This window comes from Eleutherodactylus coqui, chromosome 12 (genome assembly GCF_035609145.1).
Source record: "Eleutherodactylus coqui strain aEleCoq1 chromosome 12, aEleCoq1.hap1, whole genome shotgun sequence".
Taxonomy (NCBI): domain Eukaryota; kingdom Metazoa; phylum Chordata; class Amphibia; order Anura; family Eleutherodactylidae; genus Eleutherodactylus; species Eleutherodactylus coqui.
In genome coordinates, this window is record NC_089848.1 from 128,629,744 (window position 1) to 128,657,243 (window position 27,500).

Below are 27,500 nucleotides of genomic sequence, written 5' to 3' on the forward strand. Positions count from 1 at the left end.
CATTGGGAGGTGAGACACTGGTGGAAAGCGGCCATGTTTTTCAGACCTTGCACAATCCCTGTAAAGGGGTTGTCCAGTTGTGAACTACCGATGGTCTATCTGCCCATAGTAGAGCAGTGGGAGTCTGCTGCCAGGGACCCCTGTCAATCAGCTGTTTTCCGGCCCGGAACACACAGTACACCAAGTTGATTTCTGCAGGAAGCAGACAGCTGCTTTCTCACTGCAGTGGCCGGACTTGCTGTTACAGGCATAGTTCCCATTGACATGAATTGCCTGCAATACCAAGCCTGGCCACTGCAGTGAGAAAGCAGCTGTCAGCTTTCTGCAGAAATCAGCTCAGTGTATTGAGTGCAGCGGCCAGCAAACAGTTGTCAGTGAGGATCCGGGGGGTGAACCCCTATTCTTCTACTATTGACGGCCTATCTTAAGGATAGGCCATCAATAGTTTACAACTGGAAAGCCTCTTTAGTGTTTCGGTCCGGGTAAACCCCTTACCACCGTGATAGCTCAGAGAACAATGCAGCTGTTTTGAATATGCAAACAGCTGCATTGTTCTTGGCACTTTCAGCTGGTGTCCCGCTGAGAAGTGCCAGCGGGATACCAGCTGAAAGAATGCTATCAGCATTGCCCACTGAGATATCATCGGGTGGCGCTGATAAGGCTCATCGCTTATTCTTCACTGGCTGGGAATGAGTGATGAACGGACAGTGCACGATGGCCGTGTGTTTAGGCGCAACGATTATCGCTCAAAAGACGAATTTTGAGCGATAATCATTGTGTCTAAATGGGCCTGCAGGTATAAGTGAGCTGTTGTCCAAACCATCCGTAATCTACATCTTACAACAGGTATAAGATAGATTTCTACGAACTTGTGACTTGACCAACTGTTATCTTCCTGATTCTGCAGTTTGTCTCGGGTAAACAAGTGCGTTATCTACATGGAGGGGGATAAGCAGCTGCCAGTTGCTTTGAATATTGCTTATCTTAAAGGGGATTTATGAGATCCCCCCCCCCCCCAAATGTAACAAATACTAGGGATCATGATAGAATAACAAAAGACGCATCACTCAGCGGTTTATTCCTCGTCACATCAGCGCTCCCGGTTGGTCCTTGCTTCTGGGGGTGCGGAAGTAGCAGGCTGTATGTTTGCTGCAGTCACTGGCCTCGGCAATCATGTGGGTAGTCAGCCATTGCTGCAGCGCTGAAAAACAAAAACTTACAGGAATCTGCAGATTGGCGGTGTTACAACAGCAGTGCAGTGGACTTCTGGTTCTCTTTAAATTTATGGGGATCTTGGAAAACCCTTTCCGCAATGGAAAATCTTCACCAAAAACTGTCAAATTCAACAGCACTGGTGCGGCAGCAGACTCCGACTGAAGGTGAAATCAGCTGTGGATCCACATTAAAAAACATTTGCTGTGGATTTTGATTCATCCACACCAAAATCTTCAATGTTAAAATAGGCTGTGGATTTTGGTGGAGCTCAGCACCAGATTCCGCTAGATGTGAAAGTAGTCTAGAAGGGTTTTACCGCCGAAGACCTTTATCCCCTATCTTGTGCATAGTGGATAAATGTCTGTTCGCTGGGAGTCCCAGCAATCCCAAGAACTACGACCCCAACTGCCTCTGAGTGGAGCGGGCCGCTCCATTCTCTTCTATGGGATAGGCAAAGATTGGTGCACTTTACAGTCTCCCTCCATCCCATAAATGTGAACAGATCCATGGTCAAGTATGCAGACCACCACTCCATTCACGGGGGACAGTTCTCGGGATTGCTGGGGATCATCCCACCCAGCGATCGGGCATTTAGCTCCTATCCTGTGTTTAGGGTATAAATATCTTTTGGTGGTAAGACCATTATAAGGATTCACTTTAGATGAGATTTCGTGTCCCGCAGCCACCATCCATGATGTTCTAATGTATGTGTGTGTTAATGTGTATGGAGAGTTCAGTGCTCGGCGCGGTCGCCACGGATCTCACCGGAATCTGAATTGATTCCACAGTAAATGGCACATATGTTATAAGTGGCGTATACTGCGGATCCACCCCTATACACCGAAGAGGCTGCAGAGTAATGAGCCTTGCTGTAGATTTGTAAGTCCACAGCATGTTCACTTTTTCTGCACAGGTTTTCAAAATTCCGTCCGCGGTTTTGCACTTTGCTAGATACGTTTTGTGCCGCTTCTCTCAGAGGGAAGAAATAAGGAAATACCCTTCAGACTGTAATAGTACGTTCACACAGAGCAGAAATGCTGCAAATCTTTGCAGCAGAAAATCCGCGTTTACATGCGCAGCATTTCTGCATCAAAAACCACATAAAAATCTGCATCATTGCTACTAAGCACCGCTGCTGATCAGGTGATGTCACCAGGGCAAAGATGGTGGCACTCCGTAGCCGTTGCCAGGTGAAGGCATGTGTTCTGGTCTTGGTGCTGGCAGTGATGGCGCAGTATTTAGACGTGAAAAGAGCGCCTTATTGTACCGGCTTAAATCAGCTGGAGTCAAAATCCGCACCAATGCTGCAGATCTCAACCTTTGAAAAGGCAATGTTGAAAGTTGCAGCAAATCTGCAGCAACAATCTGCACCATCTAATTATGGATTTGGCCTCTGTGCATTTTCGAGGCATCAGCTGCAAATACTTGCTATGTGAAGGCACCCCTGGGGTCCCAAAGAAATACAGATTTGGGATCGTTTTATAAAATATTGACAAAATAACATTCTCCACTGTGCTGAAGGCAATGCTTGAGATTAGGAAGACATGGCTGCTTTCTTCCAGAAACAGCGGCAATCTTGTGCGCCAAACTTCAGCTCAACCCTATTCACTTGCAACATGTCAGTGGCCCCCCACCCAGCCAACCAGAACCCTGCAACATCTGTATGCACAGTGCATGGGTGTTCTGGCTGGGATCACATCCCTGGTCATGTTTAAAGGCCTGTTAAGAGGTGGGATACTGACTTGTAGCATAGCTTCCAATAGGTGGTGCTGTGTAGGATTATTCCATCACTCATTTGCATAGCCTCTTCCCAGAGAGCATTGCATGGCCTCTAAGATTCACTACACCCTCATCTTGCTCTCCACAAGTAAAAACATTACCCCCGCAGAGTTGCTTAAAACACTGCAATACCAAACTCTGAAAGAAAGCAGTTATGTTTTTCTTGTCTTATACAATTTCACCATTTCTCTAAAAATTGCATTTTTGTTTTAAATTGACACTCAGTAGGGGGTTTAACCCCCCCCCAGTAAGAGTCTCCTTTGTAAGCCCTTGTGAGGGCGAGCCGTGTGGGGCGGGTCGGGGTTAGCTCAGCAGAGTAGCACAAAGTCTCTTATCTGTAAGTGCTTTTCTGCTGGCAACAATTCCTTTGTCCCAAGATCTAAACCTTCCAGCCGGCGAGGGATATATATATACACACATACGGCTCTGCCTTTTATTTTTCAGCACGTAAGTATGCAATATTATCGATGCAAAACAATGTGATGTCCGTTAATCTTCTGGCATCCATACTTCATTCATGTTATTGAGGCCCGTCATCTATATTGCACTCCGTCTGTATGTACTTTGTGCGGTGCTTTTTATGAGACACATGTTCACAATGCACATATTCTGATTAGGTTAATATTTTTTGCAGTATAATCCAATTTCAGCCAAATATTACGATGAGAGAAAGCACAGACCTTTTTATTTATAGTGCATTAAAGGGGTTTTCAATCCAAAATACCCTTGAAGACCTTTTTTCTCAAGATAGAACATCAATAGTTGATCGACTGCGATCTGCGACTCGGGATCCTAGGTGATCAGCTGATTGGGCGTCTCTTGGTAGAGCCACAATACGCAGGAGTCGGAGTGGAAGCTGCTTCCCTGACCCCTATGTAATGGCCGGCGCCTGTAACTGCAGGTTGGGGCTTTATTGAAATCAAAGGAAGCTGCACCTGCAATTACAAGTGCCGGCCACTACACAGGGGTCGGAGCATTAGCTTCTGCTCCGAGCCCTGTTAATTGCGGCGCTACCAGCGGACGCTCATTCGGCTGATCGGCTGGGATCCCGAGCAGCAGATTCCAGCTGATCAACTATTGATGACCTTTACCGAGGATAGGTCGTCAATAATTTTTTACTTTTAAAGACCAACCCCCCCCAACATCCAACTCCAAAATAAAAAAAAAAGGAATATGTAAAGAAGTAATTAATTTGGCCTCTTGTGATTGTAAAAATCTTTTACCTGTTTTGTTGGGTAATTTGTTTCTGAAAAAGCTGGGAAGGCGTTTATTCACACATAGAGATCATATGTCAAAAAAGACAATGCACCATGGCAATAACATGCGAATAAGCCCTAATTACAGGAGCGCAAAACCTGGCAAATGAATGACACATGTACACCAACTGGGTGTATCCTGCCGGAAAATGCCTCTTGGAAGCCGCCATGAGAGGAACACATGTGGCTGCAGCACGTCCTGAACATATCGCTGAGCTGTCATTGTGCCTCGTACCACTACTAGGGGGGACCGACTGTTGTATGTGATGGCCCCCCAGACCATCAGACCAGCAGGGGGCAGTGTGCCGATCCACAGCAAGGGCAGGATTAGAGGGCTCACCCCGAGGTCTCCAGACATGAAGACAGCCATCGTCAGCGCCCAAACTAAACCTGGATTAGTTGCTGAAGACAACCCGGCTCCACTCCGTAGTACCCACCATCTCCTCTATTTGTAGTGGTATCATGAACGATGATACTGGTATCATTGTTCATGATACCACTACAAATAGAGGCGAAGGTGGGTGTCAAGGTATTACATGTAGTGGGCGCCGTGAGACTAAATGTCCTCAGCCAAGCACCTGGAAATCGTTCCGACAAACACAGAGGTGTAACAATGGCGCCCCCTGTCTCTGGATGGTGGACAGCGAAACAGTTGGAGCTGCTCGTGCTTGTCAGACAATCAGACTATCCTCTCTACTGGTGGTCTGTCAGGGGCATCCTGAGCCAGGTCACCTTGTGTGCCCTCACACTGGTCCCAACACCTCCTAACAATTTGGTCAGAACAGCCCGGTGGGGGACAATTTACCGATACGACCATCCAGCTTCTCACATCCCAATAATGCGCCCCTCTCAGACTCTGGTAACGGAATGAAATCTCTTCTCTGCGTCGTAGAGGCGTCTAGTGGTCAACCACCTTTATACAAGCAGAAGAAGAGGGCACTACACACAAGGAGCTGTTGAGAGCCTTTTTATAGGCCATGGGTTGTACCATTTTTAGGGCCACAGGTGACAAAACAATTCAACTAATCATGCCACAACGCTATGCATTTGCATATCTGTCTGAGATGAAACTGCATCCCGAGGTTTGCAGCAAAAAGACAACTTCTTCTAGGGGCTGGATTTTTCAGATGTATGTACACCTGAAAATTGGAACTATCTCACCATTCTAGATGTACAGTACAGAATATCCCCAAAACACAGCAGGTCTCATTCATCCATGCAGGCATAAAAGGACTCTTCACTGTCCCTGCTACAACACATGTTAAAGACCTAATAGCCTAACACACAGACTCCGTCCTGATAAGGACGACCCTGTCTAGAACCTGCCTTTCACAATACAATGACCAATTAATTTCCTATTTAGTTCCTATGCGTTTCATCCCTATCACAGGAGTCCCATCAGAGGATAATATACAAGGAATGTGATAGTAATAGAGAACTATCGAATATATTCTTTACATGTTCACAGCCCTATATCCCAAAAGCTGCACACTCAAAGTGTCGGTATACACTCGGTAGTATGTGCGACAGATGCCCAACACCATGCGACACGTATGTAATCTGCTCAACCTGATACTTTAGGTGTGGCCGTGAAGGGCTTTAGCAGTTTCCAACACACCAATGCTTCTTGCCGCGATGCCCTAGATCGGCGTTGCCACCTGTCTGTAAATTTCTGGAGAGTCCGTAAGAATAGAGACTTCTTTCAGCTGTTCGTGAAAATAAGGTTGAGGAATCTGTGATATTTTTTTGAATTTGCAGGAGATTGTGCAGATTACTGGGATTCTAATCAGCATTTACAGTAGATACTACCGATGTCTTCATATCACTATTTGGAGCCCTGCACTTGTATTACTTCTACTCTCTACCACTCGTTATGGTTTTCCAATGAGTTAGTTAATAATGTTAATTGTCTATGATTTTTGGATGAGTTGTCCAGAAGGAAATCAGGATGGCACCCTCTGCCTAAAATCTGCTCTCGAGGGTCTAAATCAGTGTTTCCCAAACTCCAATCCTTATGACAACCCAACAGGTCATGATTTGAGGATATCCTAAAGAAAGAAAGCCTGTGGCAATATCTGAGGATCCAACAATAATTACATCACCTGTGTAATAGATTGGAGATCCTAAAAACATGACCTGTTGGGGGGTCGTGAGGACAGGAGTTTGGGAAGCTCTGGTCTAAAGGAAGTACAGCAAAAATATCATGGTGCCATGTCTGCAAGAACAATCTATGTGGAGTATTTATAAGGCTGCCTGCAGACGGCCGGGTCGGATCCTGCTGCAAGAATTCTCGCAGTGGGACCCAACCTGAGCCCTTGCAAGGACCAGTGTGGCGCTCACCTCTCCCGCGGCTCTGGCACCTTGATGTGCCGGCTGCCGGTCAGACTGCGCATGCGCAGAGCCGGGGCGCCGGGAGCGACATTTCTGTGTGGGCCTCTGCGAGACCTGCGCAGAAATAAAACTTTCCGCAATTCGTTTTCCACATGTATTTTCGTTCGGACAAAACGCGGCCGTCTGCATAGAATTGCGTTTTGCAATGCAATCCTATGCAGGAGTACAGGGGCGGAAATTCTGCGGGAAATCCCGCCACAGAATTTCTGCTCGTGTGCCGGGGCCTAGGGCTCTAATGGAAACAAGTTCAATAAATTATAGATTAGAAAAAAACACATTAAAAGTAACGCATTATTTATCCTGTACCGCGAACATCGTCACAAAACACAAAACGTCAGAATTGAGCTTTTTTTTAAAAAAAAAAAGAAAGAAAAAACGTAATGAAAAGCTATTAAACTGCTAGCAACAGAAACTACAGAACGTCCTGCTGAAAATGAGTGCTAACACAAATATATCGATGGAAACCTTTTAAAAAATATGGCCGTCAGAAGATGGCAGCAGAAAATGTTTTTCAAGGATGTTTTATTTTTTAATAGCACTACAGTTAAAATAAATAAATTATATATATATTTGGAATCGTCGTAATTGCACTGATCCACAAAATAAAGTTCTCATAATTTTTGCCACTACATGTTCACTGTAAAAACAAGACCCCCGAAAAGATGGCGGAATTGCATTTTTTCCATTTCCCTCCACGTAGAAATTTTAACCTTGTTTTTCAGTATATTATATAATACATTAACTAGGACCATGGAAAAATACGACTCAAAAAAAGACCCCCTCAGACGGCTAAATTGACGGAAAAATAAAGGAATTATGATTTTTTTAAAAAATTGGAGACGAAAAAAACAAAAATGGAAGAAAAAGCCGTGTCCTTAAGGGGTTAATAAAAATGAACATAATTTGACAGGAATGGATGAAAAAGCTGCGTATTTACTGGAATGTTTCTGCAGCTCATGCTCTTTATAATGTGTAGTGCTCGCTATGCAGACTGCTGCCCATCCATCTAGTGTTCATCGTCTTCCTCCTGCAGTTTAGTGCTATACATGTGGTTTTGTCATTGTCGGCCCTCACTGTCTCTCACTTAGCCCTTTGAACATATGTCTGTCCAGAATGTACCTCCCCCAAGCAGACACCTGGATTTCATTCCGCTTTACACATCGCTAGTGATGTTTGGTGGTCTCCGCTGTGTTCCCAGTGGATACATGCCCACTTCATTAAAACAACCACTTTATTTGTCAAACTTTAGAGCAGTTGTCTCTATCCAGCCTGTTCTAGATCATGTATAGTTGTGTCAGCGGAGCCATGTGGGAAATGGATACATTGCAAGCGTCTACAGGCTAGCAGCAAGCGCTACCATTCACTATTAGTGCAGTCAGCTTAGCTCACTATTAATTATGTCCTGCTGCTTATATCACGCAAACATATTCCACAACCCTGTAGAGATAGAATCCTAGAATGGTAGAGTTGGAAGGGACCTTCAAGGTCATCAGGTCCAACCCCTTGCTCAATGCAGGATCACTAAGTCATCCCAGACAGCTTCTGCTTGAAGACTTCCATTGAAGGAGAACTCACCACCTCTCATGGCAATCTGTTCCACTCATTGATCATCCTCACTGTCTAATATCTAATTTGTGTCTCCTCCCTTTCAGTTCTATCCAATTGCTTCTAGTCTTTCCATGTACAGATGCGAATAGGGCTGATCCCTCTGCACTGTGACAGCCCTTCAAATATTTGTAGACCGCTATTGTCTCCTTGCAGCTTTCTTTTCTGCAACATTCCTAGATCCTTTCACCGTTCCTTTTAGGACATGATTTGCAGACCGCTCACCATCTTGGTAACTCTTCTCTGAACTTGCTCCAGTTTATCTATGTCTTTTTTAGAGTGCAGTGCCCAGAACTGGACCCAGTATTCCAGATGAGGTCTGACTAAGGAAGTGTAGGGGGGGATAATGACCTCACGTGATCTAAACTCTATGCTTCTCTTAATACATCCCAGAATTGTGTTTGCCCTTTTTGATGTTGCATCACATTGTTGACTCATGTTCGGTCTATGATCTATTAGTATAGCCAAGTCTTTTTCACATGTGCTGCTGCTTAGCTCAATTCCTGCCATTCTGTATGTGCTTTTTCATTTTTCTTGCCCAGATGTAGGACTTTGCATTTCTCCTTGTTAAATACCATTCTGTTCAAGCTTTTCTAGATCTTTTTGAATCTTCTCTCTTCCCTAATGTTAACTTTCCCTCCTAGCTTTGTGTCATTGGCAAATTTGATCAGTTTCCCTGAATTTCCTCATCTAGATTATTTATGAAAATGTTGAACACCACTGGGCCTAGGACAGAGCCTTGTGTTACCCCACTTGACACATTCTTCCCGTTGATCCAGTTGGTTTTTTTTATTTCCCTTGCTCTGGATCAACAAGGGGCAGTGAGATAGGCTGGACTGGATGGACATTTGTCTTTTTTTTTTTTTAGACTTGCCTACTATGTTAGATGTGAAGCCATTTATGACCACTCTGAGTACGATCATTCATTGAGTCTTGAATCCATCCAGCTTTTCCCCAGGAAGCATTGCATGGCCTATAAGACTTTCTACACCCTTGTGGTGCTCTCCATAAGGAGATACGGTACCCTCCCCGCACTCTGGCAGACCCATTAAAGTGAATTGAGCATCAGCGTACTTGCTTGACAAAGCTACATTCATTCATTTGTTCATTCATTCATTCACCCACCAGACACTTATCATAGGAGAACAGTGTTCAGGTTGCCACAAGCTCTTTAAAGCAATGGAAGAGGTCTGGAAGAGCTAAGGCTCTGGCGCGACCAGTTTGTGGATAGTTACTTTGATGCAATAAAGATTGATGTGTAGATACTCTTGAATAAAAATTTGCTTTTATTCAAAACCAGAAATTGTAACGTGTTTTGAGGTGCACAGACCCCTTTATCATACAGCTATATTACACATAGTAGGTGCATTAAAAAAAACAGGGTTCAGGTAGCTCAAATGAGTAGACCAGTGGTGGCGAACCTATGGCACGCGTGCCAGAGGCGGCACGCAGAGCCCTCCCTGCTGGCACGCGCCGCCATCGGCCACTCACAACCTTAGTGAATGCCTGCAGGGGCCGCGGCTCCCCTGCTGACATTCACTCAGCGCTGCTTTCTGTGCTGATCCCGGCGCACACTGTGAGTCAGTGTGCAGCTAGGATCCTTCTCCCCCGTCCCCCGACGTCTCCTACTTTGGTTCCGCAAGAGCAGGGGGAGAAGGCATCCAACAGCAGCACACTGCCTTCAGTGAGCACCTGGGATCAGGCAGGAGAGGAGCGGCGCTCCCGCGAGGAGGAGGGGTACGTATGTGGGGGAGGGGGTGGTCATTCTGACAGCTGGGAAAATCGCTGGGGGGGGGGAGGGGGGCATTCTGACTGCTGGGAAAATCGCTGGGGGGGGGGGAAGACTTTAGGACTGCTGGGGGAACTGTTGGGGGGTGAGGCATTAGTACTGCTGGGGGAACCGCTGGGGGGGAAGGCATTATGACTGCTGAGGGGACCGCTGAGGGGGGCGCATTATCATTTCTGGGGGAACCGCTTGAGGGGAGGGGGGCATTATTGCTGGCAGACAGCTGGGGGTGGCATTGTGACTGCTGGTGGACCACTGGGGGGTTAATATGACTGCTGTGGGAACCGCTGGGGGGGAAGCGGGCATTATTACTGCTGGGGGACCGCTGGGGTATGTCACTATTACCACTGGGGGGGGGGGGTCACTATTATCGCTAGGAGGGCTACTGTTACCACTGGGGTATGTTTACATGCGGCAGAAACTGGCAGGGCTGTTTCAAAATAGACAGGGTGCAGATTTTGGATGCAGAAATGCTGCAGAATTTTCCACATCCAAAAAGCAGTCAGAATCTGCACCCGGTCTATTTTTAAGCAGCCCTGTCCTTTTTAGAATGACGGGGGTAAAATCATGTCGTGATAAGCCCCGCCCCCTGACATGTTGGCACTTTGCGATACATAAGTTGGTTTTGGGTTGCAGTTTGGGCACTCGGTCTCTGAAAGGTTCGCCATCACTGGAGTAGACCATTGATTGGCAGCGGTTTTGCTTGGCAGCCTAGAGGTGATGGAAAAGGTAGCAGGAATCGCGCTCCTGCCATTCCTCTGGCCTAGACTGCCCAAGCAAAACTACTGGCTACTAATGGTCTACTTATTTGCTCTACCTAGACTCTGAGGCGTTTTTATGCACCTACCATGTGTAATCCAACTGTCTGAGGAAGAGGTCTGTGCACCTTGAAACACTTTACACTTGCTAGTTTTGAATTAATATAATTTTTATTAGAGAACATCTACACCATCAGTCCTCATTGCGTCAGAGTCACCAGCTCTTCCAGACATCTTCCACTCCAATCTACAGAGCTAATATGACCTTTGGTCGGCCAGCACACTGGGCTGGCAGCAGCTATTCTCTATTGACCTTCTCGGTACTTCATACTCCAAGTCTGTCTCTACCTCGAGGTTGCTCTTCCCGTTTCCTTTCCCTCACTTAATGGCAAGGCATGCAATGTCAAAAGCACAACAACCGCATGCATGGTCTTTGATCGAAGACAGTCCTAGGAAGATGTGCGATCATGAGGTTCTTGGTGCGATGGCGGCTGGGTCCTTACTACAAACATCCACTGTTAGAACTTTTGAAATTCTTTCTTGACTTTACACTAATGAAAAATAAATTCTGAACTCAGCCTGAAATTCTGTAAGATTCTAAAGAAAAATGTAAATATTACATATGATTTCCTGTAAACTCACAAACCTCGTCTAAAAAAGGTTGAAGTGCCTGAGACTGTAATGTATGTCCAGAGTCTGTCCCGTTTGGCTTGAGGAAAGTTTGCTGTAAGATCCTTTTTAAATAAACCCTGCTGTGCCCCCTCCTTCCCTCCTCTTGGCAGGCGACTCCCCGGCTTCTACCAAATAAGCAGCTGGGATTTATTTACCATGATTAAGAAAGCATTTGAAAGTGGATATCTAACATTTTTAATACAAACATTTTAAAGGATCTTTTGTAGCTATGAAATTATTACATTTGCTTCTTTAATGTCACTTGGAGCAAAGCATGACATCAAGTTACAGATATCTGGACATGAACTGCTTTCCAGTGGTCATTATAGGGTAGGTATTAATTGGTGATTGCCTGGTGCACCACTCCCATTCCCATTAAAGCAACCCTCTGGTACTGGACAAACTCAGATGGCCGCAACGCTTCTTTGACTACCTGATGCACACCGTGCGTGTTGGGGATTAACCTGATTTTCCGCGGTAGCACATTCCAGAGAACTGGTGCAGCTCAGAAAAAGTATTGGAGATGGGAGTAGGAGGTTCCGTTTATGGTGGACATTCGTAGGAGATCATTAGTAGAACAGAAAACACAGGTAGGATGGTAGACAGAGATGAGCGAGGAGAAAAAGGGCGGCGTAACGCTGTGGAGAACTTTGTGGATGAGAGCCATGACTTTAAAGCCATCCATCAATCCTAGACAAACTGAGATGGCCACACTGCTTCTCTGACTACTTGGTGTGATAGTGCATCATTAGTTGCTGCTTGTTTTGGCCTGTGGTGCTCATGTTAGTAGTACTAGCCAATCAGACCAGCATGTAGTATCTTAGGCTGTATTCATTCGGGCAAGTGCGATGCAGGTTAGTGAAAATCAAACCTACATTCAGCTCACTTGCCAGTGAGTTTTCTGCTATTTTCAGGCATGTTCAATGCATTTTGGTGTTAAAAATTGCACTCTTTTCTTTGATCTACATGAATTTTTCATGTGGGTAAAAAAAGTTGCCTCCAGCAAAGTCTTATTGGTTGATGTCACAGGCATAGTAGAATGCACTACATAAGTAATGCAGTGTACTATTCCAGCAATTGAATGATCGCATCTTTAAGTGCCCTTGAGAGACTAAAAAGTTATGTCAAAAAAGATCCATAGAGTTGCACATTTTCCCCACAAAAGCCAATTTTAAATTGGTAAAATGCAAAAATGTTTTGAAGAAAAAAATGTGATGCATAATAGATATTACTGTTAACAGCCCAAACAATTAAAATATTTTGTTATTTATCTCACATGGGGTGCGACATAAAAATAATTTAGTAATGCAAGAATTGCCATTTTTCGGTCTTCGTCTAAAAAAGAAATGCGAAAAAGGCAACTCAAAAGTCACATGTACGATCACTCACACCTGCGCTTTTTACTGTGATCATCGCGGTATAATACTCCCATTGAGTTCAATGGTGCCTCACAGACATGAGCGCGACCGCAGCGCTGGATGGTGATTTCCAGCACCGTGATTAATGAGCACTATCTACTCTATTTCGATGCTCAGCGCCCCTCCCCACCCATCACAATGATGGGGTGCGATAAAACCCACTGTCAAACGCAAACAAAAGTGAAATCACGGCAAAACGCCGTAATTGAAATCACAGTGTTTTGCTGATGACATGTATGAGAGCGTTTCATCCCTAAATGGTACCAATATAATTAAAACTCCTCCCACAAAAAACAATAAAAATGTTCCGAGTCTCAGAATGTGGTGATGCCTGTTCCCCTTACACCAAATAAACAAATAAATAAAAGTTCTACAACACATTAATTATACATATAATATTATGTATACATATAATCATCTACCCAGAAGTGGTGCCATTAAAAGATCAAACCCGTCCCACGAGTGTAAGCCCTCATACAGCTGCGGCAATCACTTGTTCCTTAAGACTGAAAATAGGCCCGTCGCTAAGGGGTTAATAACGCGTCGCATCCACGTGGCATCCGTTTGTAAAAAAAAAAGTGAGAGACCTGTAATTTTTTTTCAATACATTAAAAAACGGAGCGCACCCCGATGTAGACATGCAAGACATAAACATAAAAATCATAGAAGGGCCAAAATGTTGTCTGAGCAAACAGTATACTCGCCCCCCCCACCCGCTTCCCCCATGTCTGATGGTGCAGGTCCATCTATGACTGAGATACGTCTGGGGCCGACCTTACAACTAGAGGATTCTACATCTGACCAGAATTATTCTCTGTTGATGTGAAAGAGTTAAATATACGAATACAGGAAAATATCAGCTGGCATGGCAGGCACACAGTGCCCAGATCGGAGGTGTTACATTCTTGAGGGATTACGGAGCCAAATGAAGTACAGAGTATGTGTAGGCAGAATAACAGCTGATGCCTAAAGTAGGTGGAGGACAGACGTAAAAGCCATCACCTTGCCTTCTCCCTACCGCTTGGTTTGGTAGTGTCTTCTAAGCACCAGAAATACTATTAGGCTGGGGCGAAATGGAGACTTTTTGTAGCTCGACTTTCCAATTTTAACTATTGGACAACAGCTGCAGTTTGCGGGAGTGCATTCAGTTACATGCAGCCCCCAGTATTCCTGGACTGCAACTGCGGCTACATAGTTAAGGGGTTGTCCAGTTGTAAACTATTGACGGCCCATCCTCAGGACAGTGATGCCGAAAGTTGACTAGAGAACGGCAGAGCCCACATTTCTAGTCAAGCTGCAGTCAGTGGCTTGTGCCACCTTCTGATCGTATACAGTGGCTGGCCACTACCGGCTGCAGTAGTGATGAAGAGGGCTTGAACCTCGAAACGTTGTTTTATCACTGGTTCTTTTAAATTAAATTGGCAAAGTAGGAATAAATCCCTCATGACTTCTTCCTTTACAACCTATTGGATGGTTGTGCCGTTCTCCAGTTGTGTTTGGGCATCCTTATCACTCTCTTTATCACCTGTCTTCAGCTGAGCGGTAATCTCAATGGGAATCACCTCCATATGATAATCTTTGGCAGTTTATTTCACCATAAGGTATCGGCACCATTTTTTCCTCATCTCCTCACTATCCTTCGCATAGACCATCAATAGTAGATCGGCGGAGGTCTGCCTTCTGCTCACTGAAACAAAGCGACTAATGATCAAGTTCATACTCAGTGTAAACAGGCGGTCGTTCATCAATGAACCACTGCCTGTTCACAGTGAATGGAGGCGGACAACTAAATGACATGTCCGGAGCGCCCTGCTCCATACACTTAACGACTATTGCTTCTGTGTGAAAGCAAAGGAATGATAGTCGTTCCATGCAAAAGCAGCCTTAGTGGTCGGTGTGAGAACTGCAGGATTTTAAGATTTTTTTTTTAATATAGATTGACATTGAAAATTTAAAAACAAAAAATCACCAAAAATTCTTTAAAAATATTGACACATAAAAACTTAATTTATTCTACAGATCGCTTTCTAATCACACGTTTCCTCTAAGCGTGATTGATAAACAGCAGGCAGCTCACAAAGCACAAGCATGACCTGACATTCTGAATTTGTGGAATGTAGGACCTTGAATGACTGCAAATCCTTGTCATTGTTTAAGCCAGATGCCTCCTAATTTTCATTTTGTTTGTACTCACCAGGCAAAGAAAGCCCTCAAAAACATCCTGCAGAAATGCACCCATCTGCCTGCACTCGAGCCCCTGCTGCACGACGCTCCACCCAACATACTGAAACATGTGGTTGGCCAGTTCAGTAAGGTAAGATTGCTCTTAGGACTTGTTTCTAAAACGCATTGTTGCTCCTTCATTGATTCCACTTCCAGCCAAGCATTACAGGGACGTCGCATAGAACGTGTGATCCAGGGGGTACATTAAAGGATTAGATTTCCCAGGAATGCTGCAAGACCCTGCCAAAGGCTTACCGTAGTGTCTTTTAGCACCACAAAAGTGTGTCAACATGCCCCAAGGTGCGTTATTCTTCTTCTTCAATGTCCCACTCAGGGGGCAGAAGGTTGGCAGTCAGTACTATGTCATTACACAAACAGGTCAGTCCAACTTTGGTATTACAGGCTCCCCCCCCCCCCCCTTCCCGATTAGTTTTCATGTAGAAAACTGATATACCTTCTGCCAAAGGGATCCGTCAGAACCGTCAACCAACCACCTCGGTTCAGATCTTTAGTAATAAAATGCTACCTCTACTAATGCCAAATCATCTAACTATATCATCTACTATATAGCAATAGCGCATTTTAGGTTGTCATGGTCGTCACCCCATAGTTCCTTTTCGTTTCACTTTGTCTTTGCAGTGCCGACACTCCTATTGACTGCACAGTTTTATGATTGGACCTCCTTTTTTAATAAATATTATTTCACTCCTTCTATTAGACTTTCACACTTTACTCTTTTTTTTACTTTTCTGTAATATAAACTGGGTACATAGTTGTGAGAAAATCCGATTTTGATGCAAATAATTAAATTTTTTTGCAATAATATAATTATTTTGTTTTTAATAAATTCTTTATTTTGGTTTTACGAAAACATTTTGAACATCAGAAATAAAACATTTCAAAAATATGATACACAACTCATGAGGTATTACAGATAGTTCGCTAGAATAGAACGCTCTCAGAGGCTTCTTGTGTGTACTGGCCTCTTCTTCCGCTTGTAGAGCTTGTTGGCCACTAGACGTCTCTACGACGCAGAGAAGAGATTTTACCCCGTTACCAGAGTCTGAGAGGGGCGCATTATTGGGGTGTAAGGAGCTGGATGGTTGTATCCCCCACCGGCCGTTCTAACCAGACTGTTAGGAGGTGTTGGGACCAATGGATGGAGGCACATAAGGTGACCTAGCTTAGGACCCCCCGACAGACCACCAGTAGAGAGGAGCGTCTGACCAGACTGTTAGGAGGTGTTAGGACCAGTGGATGGGGGCACACCAGGTGATCTGGCTTAGGACACCCCCTACAGACCACCAGTAGCGAGGAGCGACTGACCAGACTGTTAGGAGGTGTTGGGACCAGTGGATGTGTGAGGGCACATAAGGTGACCGGGCTCAGGACACCCCCTACAGACCACCAGTGGAGAAGCATCTGACCAGACTGTTAGGAGGTGTTGGGACCAGTGGATGTGTGAGGGCACATAAGGTGACCGGGCTCAGGACCCCCTACAGACCACAAGTAGAGAGAAACATCTGACCAGACTGTTAAGAGATGTTAGGACCAGTGGATGCGTGAGGCCACACAAGGCGACCTGGCTTAGGCGACCACACTGTACTGTATAGGGGCGCTACTAGACAGCCATTCTGTGCCTGCACTTTAGTAATAACATGTTGATCGACTGGATTTTCCAGCATAGTGTATCATCTAGTCTGTCCATGACACTGTATGTAGTGGTTTCAAGATGCAATTAAAGGGGTTGTCTCACGAAATCAAGTGGGGTTATACACTTCTGTATGGCCATATTAATGCACTTTGTAATATACATCGTGCATTAAATATGAGCCATACAGAAGTTATTCACTTACCTGCTCCGTTGCTAGCGTCCCCGTCGCCATGAATCCGTCTAATTTCGCTGTCTTCTGGCGTTTTTAGACGCGCTTGCGCTGTGCGGTCTTCTTCCTGGTGAATGGGGCCGCTCGTGCCGGAGAGCTGGTCATCGTAGCTCCGCCCTGTCACGTGTGCCGATTCCAGCCAATCAGGAGGCTGGAATCGGCAATGGACCGCACAGAGCCCATGGTGCACCATGGGAAAGGACCCGCGGTGCATCGTGGGTGAAGATCCCGGCGGCCATCTTGGTGAAGGAAGAAGTAGGAAGAAGGAAGACGTCGCAGAGCGGGGATTTGGGTAAGTAATATGTTTTTGTTTTTTTTAACACATCCATTGGGGTTGTCCTGCGCCGAACGGGGGGCCTATGGAAAAAAAACAAAAACGTTTCGGCGCGAGACAACCCCTTTAATGAGGAAGGACCATTGTATGGGGAAAATATTGTGTATCCTGAGTTTATTGTAACTTGAGAGATTTCTGGAATTTCCTCTAATTTGCCCTTGGTCAGTGTTCCACAACCAGTGGCTCTTGGGCCCCCATAATATGGCTCCTCAGCTGTTGGCAGCCACAAATTCTTCTGTAAACCAGTGATACCAGAGATGTGGTGACATTACTAAAACTTGGCACCAGAGTCAGAACTATATGACTGGTAGTTTACAGCATGCTAAGTACCATATCATTGACACTTGGCTCCCAGGCCAGGATCATGTAGCAGGTCCTTGGCAGGGCTGTAGAACCACAATTGGGGCCCGCACAATGAAGTTTCCTCTGTGATTCTTTTCCTTGTTCTTCATGGATGTAGCATGTAATAGTCAGTCACAGGTTTCCTGCAATACTAATGTGACTCAAGACCACCTGTCATTTTTTATGGCTCTCAAGTTAAAAATAGGCGAGGACCTCTGCCCTAGGTAATCTCCTTGTTTATCAGTCCGAGATTCGGTAGGGCAGATGGAGCCGTTTCTGTAAGCCTTCAGATCAGAGAGTGGAGATGCACGCTTTAAACAGATTGGAAGATATCACTTTCCTTGTCAAAGAGTCGATCTTAGGAGCTTCTGGTTACATAAATATAAAACTTTGGGTGATGATATTGTTTATTTTAAAGCGCCGTTAATTCCAGGGCGCTGCGCAAATAAAAGATAGGGATTTAACTACGTAACACGATGTATAAACCACACTGCATATATAAAATGACAGGAGCGATGAACCGCTACTAAATCACTAACAAACTGATACGGAGGGAAGGAGACGGGAAGTGAGGGTAGAAGGTGCTCATCTGTGGGGACAGAAGGGTTAAAGCCCTTTTACACAGCACAATTATCGTGCCAACCGTTAGATTCAGCGGTTTGCACAATAATTGTTAGTTGTAAACGCATGTCATCTATGAGCGACTGCCTGTTTACTATGAATGGAGGCGGGTGACCTGAGTGACCTCTAGCCTACTCTGCCTTCATTCACGGAGCGATCATCGCTGGGATGGCTGTCAGGCACTGTACCGCCCGACAGTCGCCTCGTGAATAAGGGCCTTTAGTGTAGGTCGTAGGCTTGTCTGAGGAGGATTCTTTTGGTAGCCAGTGAAGGGATTGGTAGAGAGGAGAGGCAGGGGTGTAACAGGAGGAGAGGTGGATAAAGCCCCATTTACACGCAAAGATGATCGCTCAAATTTGTTCAAAAGATAAGGCGAATGACAGTTTGAGCGATCATTTAGCATAAAATACTAATGGGCACTAATGTCTATTAGTACTTTATCAGCTTCATTTGCGTGCAAATGAGCCTCTGGGAGCTGTTACTGAATTCTGACTGGAGCCGTCTACAAATATCTGAAGGGCTGTCACAGTGCAGAGGGATCTGAGAGGTCTAGAAGGAGGAGCACAGAGTAATGTACGAGGCAAAGGACAGGTCGAGGAGGAGGAGCACATAAACACAGAAGAAAGGAGGTATAAGGTCTGGTAACTAGACCTCTATAACAAATGTAAACTGAACAGCAAACTTGTTGGCTTCATGAGTGATTTAAAATTAGTTTTTTTAGAGCCTCTCTCCCCCTGCATGGCCCCATCAGGAGTTTTGTGTAGTGGCTGCACACGCGAGGTCCCCCCCATCTATGTACCAAGATGTTAATTTAAAGGATTCGTTAAAGGAGATGTCCCGAGGCAGCAAGTGGGGTTATACACTTCTGTATGGCCATAATAATGCACTTTGTAATATACATTGTGCATTAATTATGAGCCATACAGAAGTTATAAAAAGTTTTTTACTTACCTGCTCCGTTGCTAGCGTCCTGGTCTCCATGGTGCCGACTAATTTTTGGCCTCCGATGGCCAAATTAGCCGCGCTTGCGCAGTCCGGGTCTTCTGCTGTTCTCTATGGGGCTCCGTGTAGCTCCGCCCCGTCACGTGCCGATTCCAGCCAATCAGGAGGCTGGAATCGGCAGTGGACCGCACAGAAGAGCTGCGGTCCACGAAGATAGAGGATCCCGGCGGCCATCTTCAGCGGTAAGTATTGAAGTCACCGGACCGCCGGGATTCAGGTAAGCGCTGTGCGGGTGGTTTTTTTAACCCCTGCATCGGGGTTGTCTCGCGCCGAACGGGGGGGGGGGTTTAAAAAAAAAAAAACCCGTTTCGGCGCGGGACATCTCCTTTAATGGCCTCCTTCACCCATCGGGGCAATATGTTAATAAAGCTTTTTCAGCTTTCAAAAAGCCTCTGTACCTGAGTTTCCTTTGCTAAGGTGATACTTATATTTAAATTATACAGGATACACCATTCAGAATAGGTGATATCACAGCTCACCTCTTCCCCTCCTTGTACACTGACCACTAAATCTAATAATAGTCAGTCACTTCCTTTTCCTGTCATCTCATTATAGACAGGAATGAAATGTGACATTTTTATATAGATAACACAGGATCCACCATTCACAATAGATGATGTCACAGCTCACCTCTTTCCCTTCCCTGCACATTCACCACTAAAACTAAAAATAGTCCAACACTTCGTGTTCTGTAGAGAAAGCTTCTCAGCAGTCATCTAATCATCACAGGCAGGATTACACTGAGGGGTGACACCTATATATTGATAACACAGGACCCACCATTCACAATAGGCGATATCACAGCTCACCTCCTCCTCCTCCTCCTTTTGTCTGACATACTGACTTCTGCAAAGATTACAAAGCAGGTCTAGAACAGTCTGCCATAGATGTCAATGGGTTTCCTCCTGTTCATTGTGTCTACAGCCCAGGAGGCTGCTGTAAAGCACATCTCTGCAACAAAGACCAGATGGCCACCCCCATAGTCATGTAGAGATGCACCAGTCTTGCTTCCATACGATGTATATAAGACCGGCTTGTATTCATAGCTTCGTTCTTAGCTTGCTTAGCTTAGTTAAAAAAGCACAAAAAGCACAAAAAAGTTCTGCTCTACAACACAGTAGTCAAAAACCTTCCGATCAATGCATGTGCAAAAGCAGGGGAGCGTCTCTTGTCCAATTTGCAGGTAAGGCCCTCAACAATGAAAACACTGTGAAGATTTAATGCTTCCCTTAGCACAGAGATCGCAGCTAGGTTTCCCTTTTTTAATGAGGCTCTGAAAGTTATGAACTTGAAATAATTGTAGGTCCGCTCACATGCACACTCCACACAAGTGGAATGCCGCCTTAGGGCATTACAGGCCATGAAATGATTTCTTTAATAAAGAAGGATGGGATATTAAAGGACTCTTTTTTGTCTCATTAGGTACCGGCAGACCACAGCTGCATAGAATGTACTAAATATAACATGAATTTAAAAAGCCGCTTTCATCCAATCTGGCTCCCAGCGAGCTTTACATTATTAGATACAGACATGCAGCCATGCTTGGGGTGGAATCCCACAGCACAGTTGTGGCCCTTTTTAGTTGACTTGCTAACTACACAAAGGCTAATAGGGGACCAAAAACATTTGCAATTATGCCTTAATTAACGCCCTTCAATGTCTTTTGTTCTTCTCACCACCTATAAGGATGTGCTGGAGATCACAACTGTAAGATTTAGAAATTACACTCCACACGGGAGATGATGTACTTGTCTGCGTAGAATATATGGGAGATTACTGTTTCTCCTTGTGGAGAGCCTCACAAGGGCATAGGGAGACTGATGTGCCATGCAATGTACCTTGGGAAATAAATATGCAAATGAAAGATGGAATAATGGCACAACTGCGCCACCTATTGGAAGGTAGCTACCCTATAATAGGCCTTGAAACATGAATACAGATGTAAGCTAAAACAGAGTCGGACCCCAAAATAGCCGTCTGCAGATAGTTATTGTTTCCTTATGGAGAAGACTTTAGTTTGTCTTTTATCTCTGGTTGTGTTAAAAGACCTCTTAAAAGATCAGAAGCTCATTTAAAGGGTACCTACCTTCCAATAGCTACCATTGGAGGTGTTTTTCACACGTGTCAAACTCAAGGCCCATGGGCCGAATCTGGCCCGCTATGTCATTTTATGGGGCCCACGAGTTCAGGATGGAGAAGAGCCTCTTCTAGATTTGGCTATCCTGAGCCTTGCTAGAAAGACCCCTCTGGTGCACTATGGACTCTTTTGCAGCCTGCCACTGGGTAACGGAATCACGGCTGCCATCTTGGTCCTACACTGTGATGTTGGGTGCATGTGGAGTAAGCACTGTGGCTCTTACTGCAGCCCCCGGACCCCTTGGTGTGCATCTCCTGTTTGATTCTCCCGCCTGCCTATCCTGCAATACAGTGTTCTTGCCGGGGCCCAGACCATGAGGCGGCTTGTACATTCCAGTTGGTCCTCGCAGATGACCGTCTGTTCCAGCCTGCCTGTCCATATCCTGTGAGCCTGCAGATCAGAGAGGACGTTGTGCTATACTACTACTTAGCGCAGTGGGTAAGGGCTCTGCTCTAAAGATTTTTTGGGGAACCTTACACCAGGTTCTGCTAAGTCCCATAATTTTATATATTTTTTTTCTTTTTCTCTGACTACCTGGCAGTTTAGAGTCCAGTGTCTGCGTTGGGGGACTTGTGCCCAATTTTTGCTCTGGACTAGAATCTTGTTCTGGTTCATCTGTTCTCCGTTTCCCCCCTTTTAATATATCCAATCTTACAATTACAAACTGTCCTTTGAAGGTGGCCATAATGCTGATTTGGCACATGATGAAAAGGAGTTTTACACCCCTCTCCCAAGTCAATGTCCGACCTTTTAATATGCCTTATAGCATCTCTTGGGATGTAAGCCAAACTAGAGTATTTTTCATAAGAAGAAGATAATGATCTGCAGACATCTGTTTAAGGTTTTGACTGCGTTTTGGCTTACCTCTGTAGTCACTTTGCAATGCCTATGAATTAAAAAAAGGTTGGGCATTGACTTATAGGTTTGCTTCTTACAATAGTTGGTGTTGTGGTGACGTTATTCCATTTTCCATTTGCTTATCTTTTTACCTGGAAGTATGGTAAGTATGATAAAACAGTAAAACCGGAAGTGCCGACTGCGCACATAATGGGGACTTGCATGGTGCCAGATGGAGCGCGTTGACCATAATGAGTTTCACTCGGCTGCATTATGCACTTTTCCTGGATACAATACCGGTAGCATCACTTCATTGTGGATTTTAGCAGAAATTTGCGATTGAGGCTCTGAACAGAAACTCTGATGCAAATATGAAGGGAAGTCTTAAAGAGGTTATCCGGTTACTTTAAAAAAAATCAATTCCCGTTATTAAGGACTATTCTGCTCCATTATTAGTAAAATTAACTTTGAATTGCTACTTGAGAGTTCTGTATCCACCTGCCAATCACCATGCGTGTTCTGATGATGTCACTCCCCCCTGCCTCTCTTATACTGGTGCATGCGCAGTGACATGGACTCCTGCGCATGCCTCTGTGATTGAGTACAGACCTGCCAAAAATCCGGCCTTCCTTCATGGATGATGCATCGATGACATGCTGTTCTGAGCTATGCACATCAGCAGAAGACGAAGGATGAGGGAAATGACAGGGAATTGTAACGGCAAGTACATTGCTCATCTCTATCTTATGCAGTGTATCAGAATGGGCAAAAGTCACCGCACAACCCCTTTAAAAAATATGAACGGGCAACTGACCTCATACCCCTCCTGGCATAATTCATTTAGTGTGGACACCCCTGGCACCAGTAATTTCCCTGAGCACAAAGTACTAAACAGGTGAAAATTCAACGTGTTCAGTTTTCATTCCACCCCTCTTCCCTGTCCAATAAGTGATGACAAACCATTCGGGCAAAACCTGCTAACACGGGATTGTCGGGTCTATTGAGAGGTTTACATTACCCACATAGTAGTATGGCAGAGCCTGGTGATGAAATGTCCCTTACCTGGCGCTTACAGGGGTATTCCCATCTCAGGAATCCTATTCAAAACAATTTACTCACCCGGAAGAGGTTTACCTTCCAAATGCTCCGTTCTCCAGATATTGCAGATATTGATTCCTCTGCCCTCTGGTTGTTTACTGCTTGTTACCATGGAAACAGACAACCTCTATAAAAAGAAACCGCAGAGCATAGTGATATATGTCGCACAGTTAAACACGCATGTAACGTGTATTTACTGTGTATTTGAACCCCCCCCCCATAGCCAATAATGGGTGTACTACATGTGGAATACACACCAACACAGGACATGCTGGGATTTTTCTTTCACACGTACATTGCGTAATTTCTGAATGACCCAATGTAAATAAATGGACATTTGGGACTTTGTATAACGCATGTGAAACATACGCTTGTGATACACAGCGCCCATACACCCCTGTGACTGAGCCCTAGGGGACACCCGATTGGATGAGGTATATAAAAGTCAAACAGGTTTATTGTTGTAAAATGCAGACACTAGATAGGGAGATAAGCCCTGCGAAGGTCGTAAAGATCTAATTGAGGTATTAGGTAAATAATCAGCAGTGTGTGAAGTCAGACTCTCCTTGTGCGGAGCTGAACGTCCCTACAATGGGCTGCGAACAGCTCAAGGGTTAAGGAAACAAGTTATTTCGAGGTCCTCTCAGTCAGCCAGAAATACTCTGGAAGCACTCATTACTGCATTCTTTCCTTCATTAGGTATAAAGCCATATCTAGGCTCCTCTGCAATATGTAGATAGGGGCGGCTGTTCGACTTGGTGCTATCCGCTGCGCCGTCACATGACTGCCTCCAAATTACACCGCTCACTCTCTAGCTGCAAAAGTGCCCACTTAAAAAGCTTGAAATTGCTTCAGTTTTAAAGAGCTTTCTCATTATCAGACACTTTGTTGCGCGCCGTGTAGCAGAGCCCAAGAAGATAGACTTTCCTTTTCTATGCTTATTTTTTGTTCTACAAACCCGTTTAATAACATTCTTTAGATGTAACCTTCACCTTCACAGGCGCTCTCTTAGGGGCTGTTCACACCACCTTCTGGCTATCCACCCAAAAAAACTATTTACACCTATTGCCCAACATACACATAGACCAGTTGGTTAACCCCCTCAGTGACACGTCTGTGTTGGTCCAAGGGACACAATGATCTTTTTTTAAGATTTCCATCAGCCCTAACTTTTTCATTTTTCTGTCACCATGGTAATATGAGGGTTTGCTTCATGCGGTAGGTTTTTTTTGGTACCATTTTTTGGGTACATATAATGTACTGTATAATTTTTATCAATTTTTTGGGGAGTGCAGGGGGAAAAAACATCAATTCTGCTATTGTGTTTTGGGGGTAATTTGTATAGCATTAATCATGCAGCATAAATGACTTGATGATTTTTTTCTGCATGTTGGTACAATTTTGATACTACCAAAACTATATCTTTTTTTAGGTTTTCCCACGTTTGCACACAAAAAAACTTTTGGAATTTTTTTGGGGATTGCTTCATTTTGGGTCTCATAACTTTGTTATTTTCCATTGACGTACCTCTATGGGGGCTTCTTTTTTGCGTGAAGAGCTGTTGTTTTTATTGGTACCATGTTGAGGTACATACTGCTTTTTTCATCACTTTTATTGTATCATTTTGGGAGGCAAAATTAACATTTAAATAAAACTTTTAAATAACGTTTAGGAGGTCCTGTACGATGGGCATTCAATGGTTTACTATTAGTCTATCCTGCAGATAGGCCCAACAATAATTTGCAACTGGAAAATCCCTTTAATATAAAACAAACAGCATAGTCTTACATTTGTGTCTAAGTCCTGTAGGGACACTAAATACCCCAAAAAACGGAATATGTGCTTAAAATTTCATACATTTATATACTTTTTCGCATGTACGTTTAACATATACACTTGAAGCACATTGAAAACATGATGTGAACAGCCCCCTGTTAACACGGATGGTAGCTGAGCAAGAAGTACGAAACAAAGAGAAGGCAATTTGACTGCAGGATCCGACTACACTGGATTTGTTTGTAGTCTGTTACCATGGAGACACTTAGGCCTATCACAGTAGTTGTAGACACAAAGAAATAGGAGCTTTTTAATTAGCACGATTTGCAAACTTACTTTGTTCTTAATTTTCGATGCAACGGAGCACAGAAAATAATTGTAAAGGTGAACATTCCCTTTAAGGCCAAGTCCAGCACAGACCAGCATAAAATCTCAGACAAAATAGGAAATACTGCGCTGTTGTGTCTGGGAAAATGCTGGAAAGATCCCATTATAGTCAATAGGGCCAATCCAACACCGTTAGTTTCTGCCATATGCTGGGTATGGCACTTCAACTCTTCCCTCTTTAGGCTCCAGGACGTTACAGACCAATGGAAAAAGTAGACGCAAATGTTGTCAAAAGCAAATCTCAAACATGGCAAAATGGTTAATTTGCCAATAGAAAATGGCTTTTAGGTGAAAACACGTACCTCTTGCATCACCCAAAGCACACAGGCAGAGCTTAGTTTAGTCCCGTTGTGCAACAATATGCAGGCAGGATTTTTGCAGGGACCAGATGGGAGAGTTCTGTTACCTGGTGCCGTCCTTTTCTTGGTTCGGCTGCTGATCCACCTCTTTCTCTGGACTCTCTTCGTACTTCCAAGAGGGCTGCAGCAATTCTGGAAACACCCAACACACACCAAGCACTGGTGTATCAGTAGTCCAAGACATTACATGCTGCTGCGATTGATCAGCACTGCTTACATGTGCAACACTGGCCAACCAAGAGTCAGCTTGCAGTGTCCGACGACCGATGCAAGGCGTGCATTGAGTAGTGACCGGAGCCCCATGGCCATGATGGAAGAATACAGAACATAGCCCTTCATGGTGCTGAATGGCAAGGATCCAATACAAGCAGCAGCACAAAAGGAGGACCTGTTAAAAAAGGAGCGCCGGTCAAAATTAGCAGCAGCCTACTGGAACCAAATGGCAGTGCCTTCAGTGTGTATAAGGAAAAGCCTCGAATAAGAAATGGGGAAATACTGGTGTGCTGGCCAGGAGACCCCGGAGCGCAGAACAGCTTTATTCGGCAACACGTTTCAGTTCAGACAGCCATATGAAGGTGGTCTTTCGGCACTGGAGATATGTGAGATCGTGTTCTTGGCAGCAAGAATCATAACGCCAAACGAAAAATAACAATTCTGGTGTTACTGCTTAAAATTATTTTTATGGCGTTCACCATGCGAGATAAATAATAAGATCTGTTCATTCTCTGGGTCGTTAGAAACTCAGTAATGCCTATTATTATATGTTGCTTTTTTTTACATCCTTTTGGTATTTCATCCATTAAAAAAGGCTTTTTGAGGGGGAAAAAAATGTGTATTTTTTAAACTGGATCTTTTTCCTTTAAATTAAACTTTATTGAACATTTTTTGACACTATTTTTTAGTCCCCTAAGGGGACAGGGACATGAAGATGTGATTGTTCAATCGCTGGGTAGTACACTGCATTACTTATCTGCTGGGATCTTATAGACTGAGTTACACGGCAGACATGGAGGCCTTTGTCAGCAGACCATTGGTCCTTTGCGACCGCACTGTGGGGTACTGCTGGATGACAGAGGAAGCCTCCTCCCCTGTCATCCGCCTACATGCCGCAGTTGCTATGGATTGTGCCATGTAAAGGGTTAAACTGTCAGGATCCAAGGTTTCTCCTTTCCTGGCAGTTAGAGCAGGAGCCTGGCTGTTAGTAGTCATCCAAGTCAACACCAGATATATGTGCAGGTTTTAAGCCCCTCAGTGAGGTCTGTAAAAAGGTTTATTGGTGGTCAATAAGGGGTTAAAAAAATCCAATGATTTATTTGCAAAAAGCAGAAAACACTGACATGTTCTGCTTAGAACAGGAGGAATGCGGCATCAGGATATTGTTCCCCATCCTAGCACAAGATCCAGTGTCTGCCGCGTTTTGGTCTCTCTCCAAATGTGCCGTACTTTTTTTCCCTGTCTTTTAAAAAGTGCGGTAAGAGACATTCTTTGGTCCGTGTCCTAATGTTCTCCGCCCAGCGTTCCAAGTCATTAAATCACTTATTTGACGATATATGAAGGACCCCATTGAGCACTGTATATGCTTGCCAAATGTTCATCTGATGGCGGAACACACTTTCACGAG

At 44.6% G+C, this 27,500-nt stretch overlaps 1 protein-coding gene across 1 annotated transcript in view; it reads left to right on the top strand.

Moving 5' to 3' along the window:
- SPAG6 (sperm associated antigen 6) overlaps positions 1–27,500 on the top strand; it is a 162,419-nt gene that overhangs the window by 118,645 nt on the left and 16,274 nt on the right. The window contains exon 9 of the mRNA XM_066584994.1: positions 15,078–15,194. Coding sequence (XP_066441091.1) covers positions 15,078–15,194 — 117 coding nt within the window. The remainder of the gene's footprint in view (positions 1–15,077; positions 15,195–27,500) is intronic.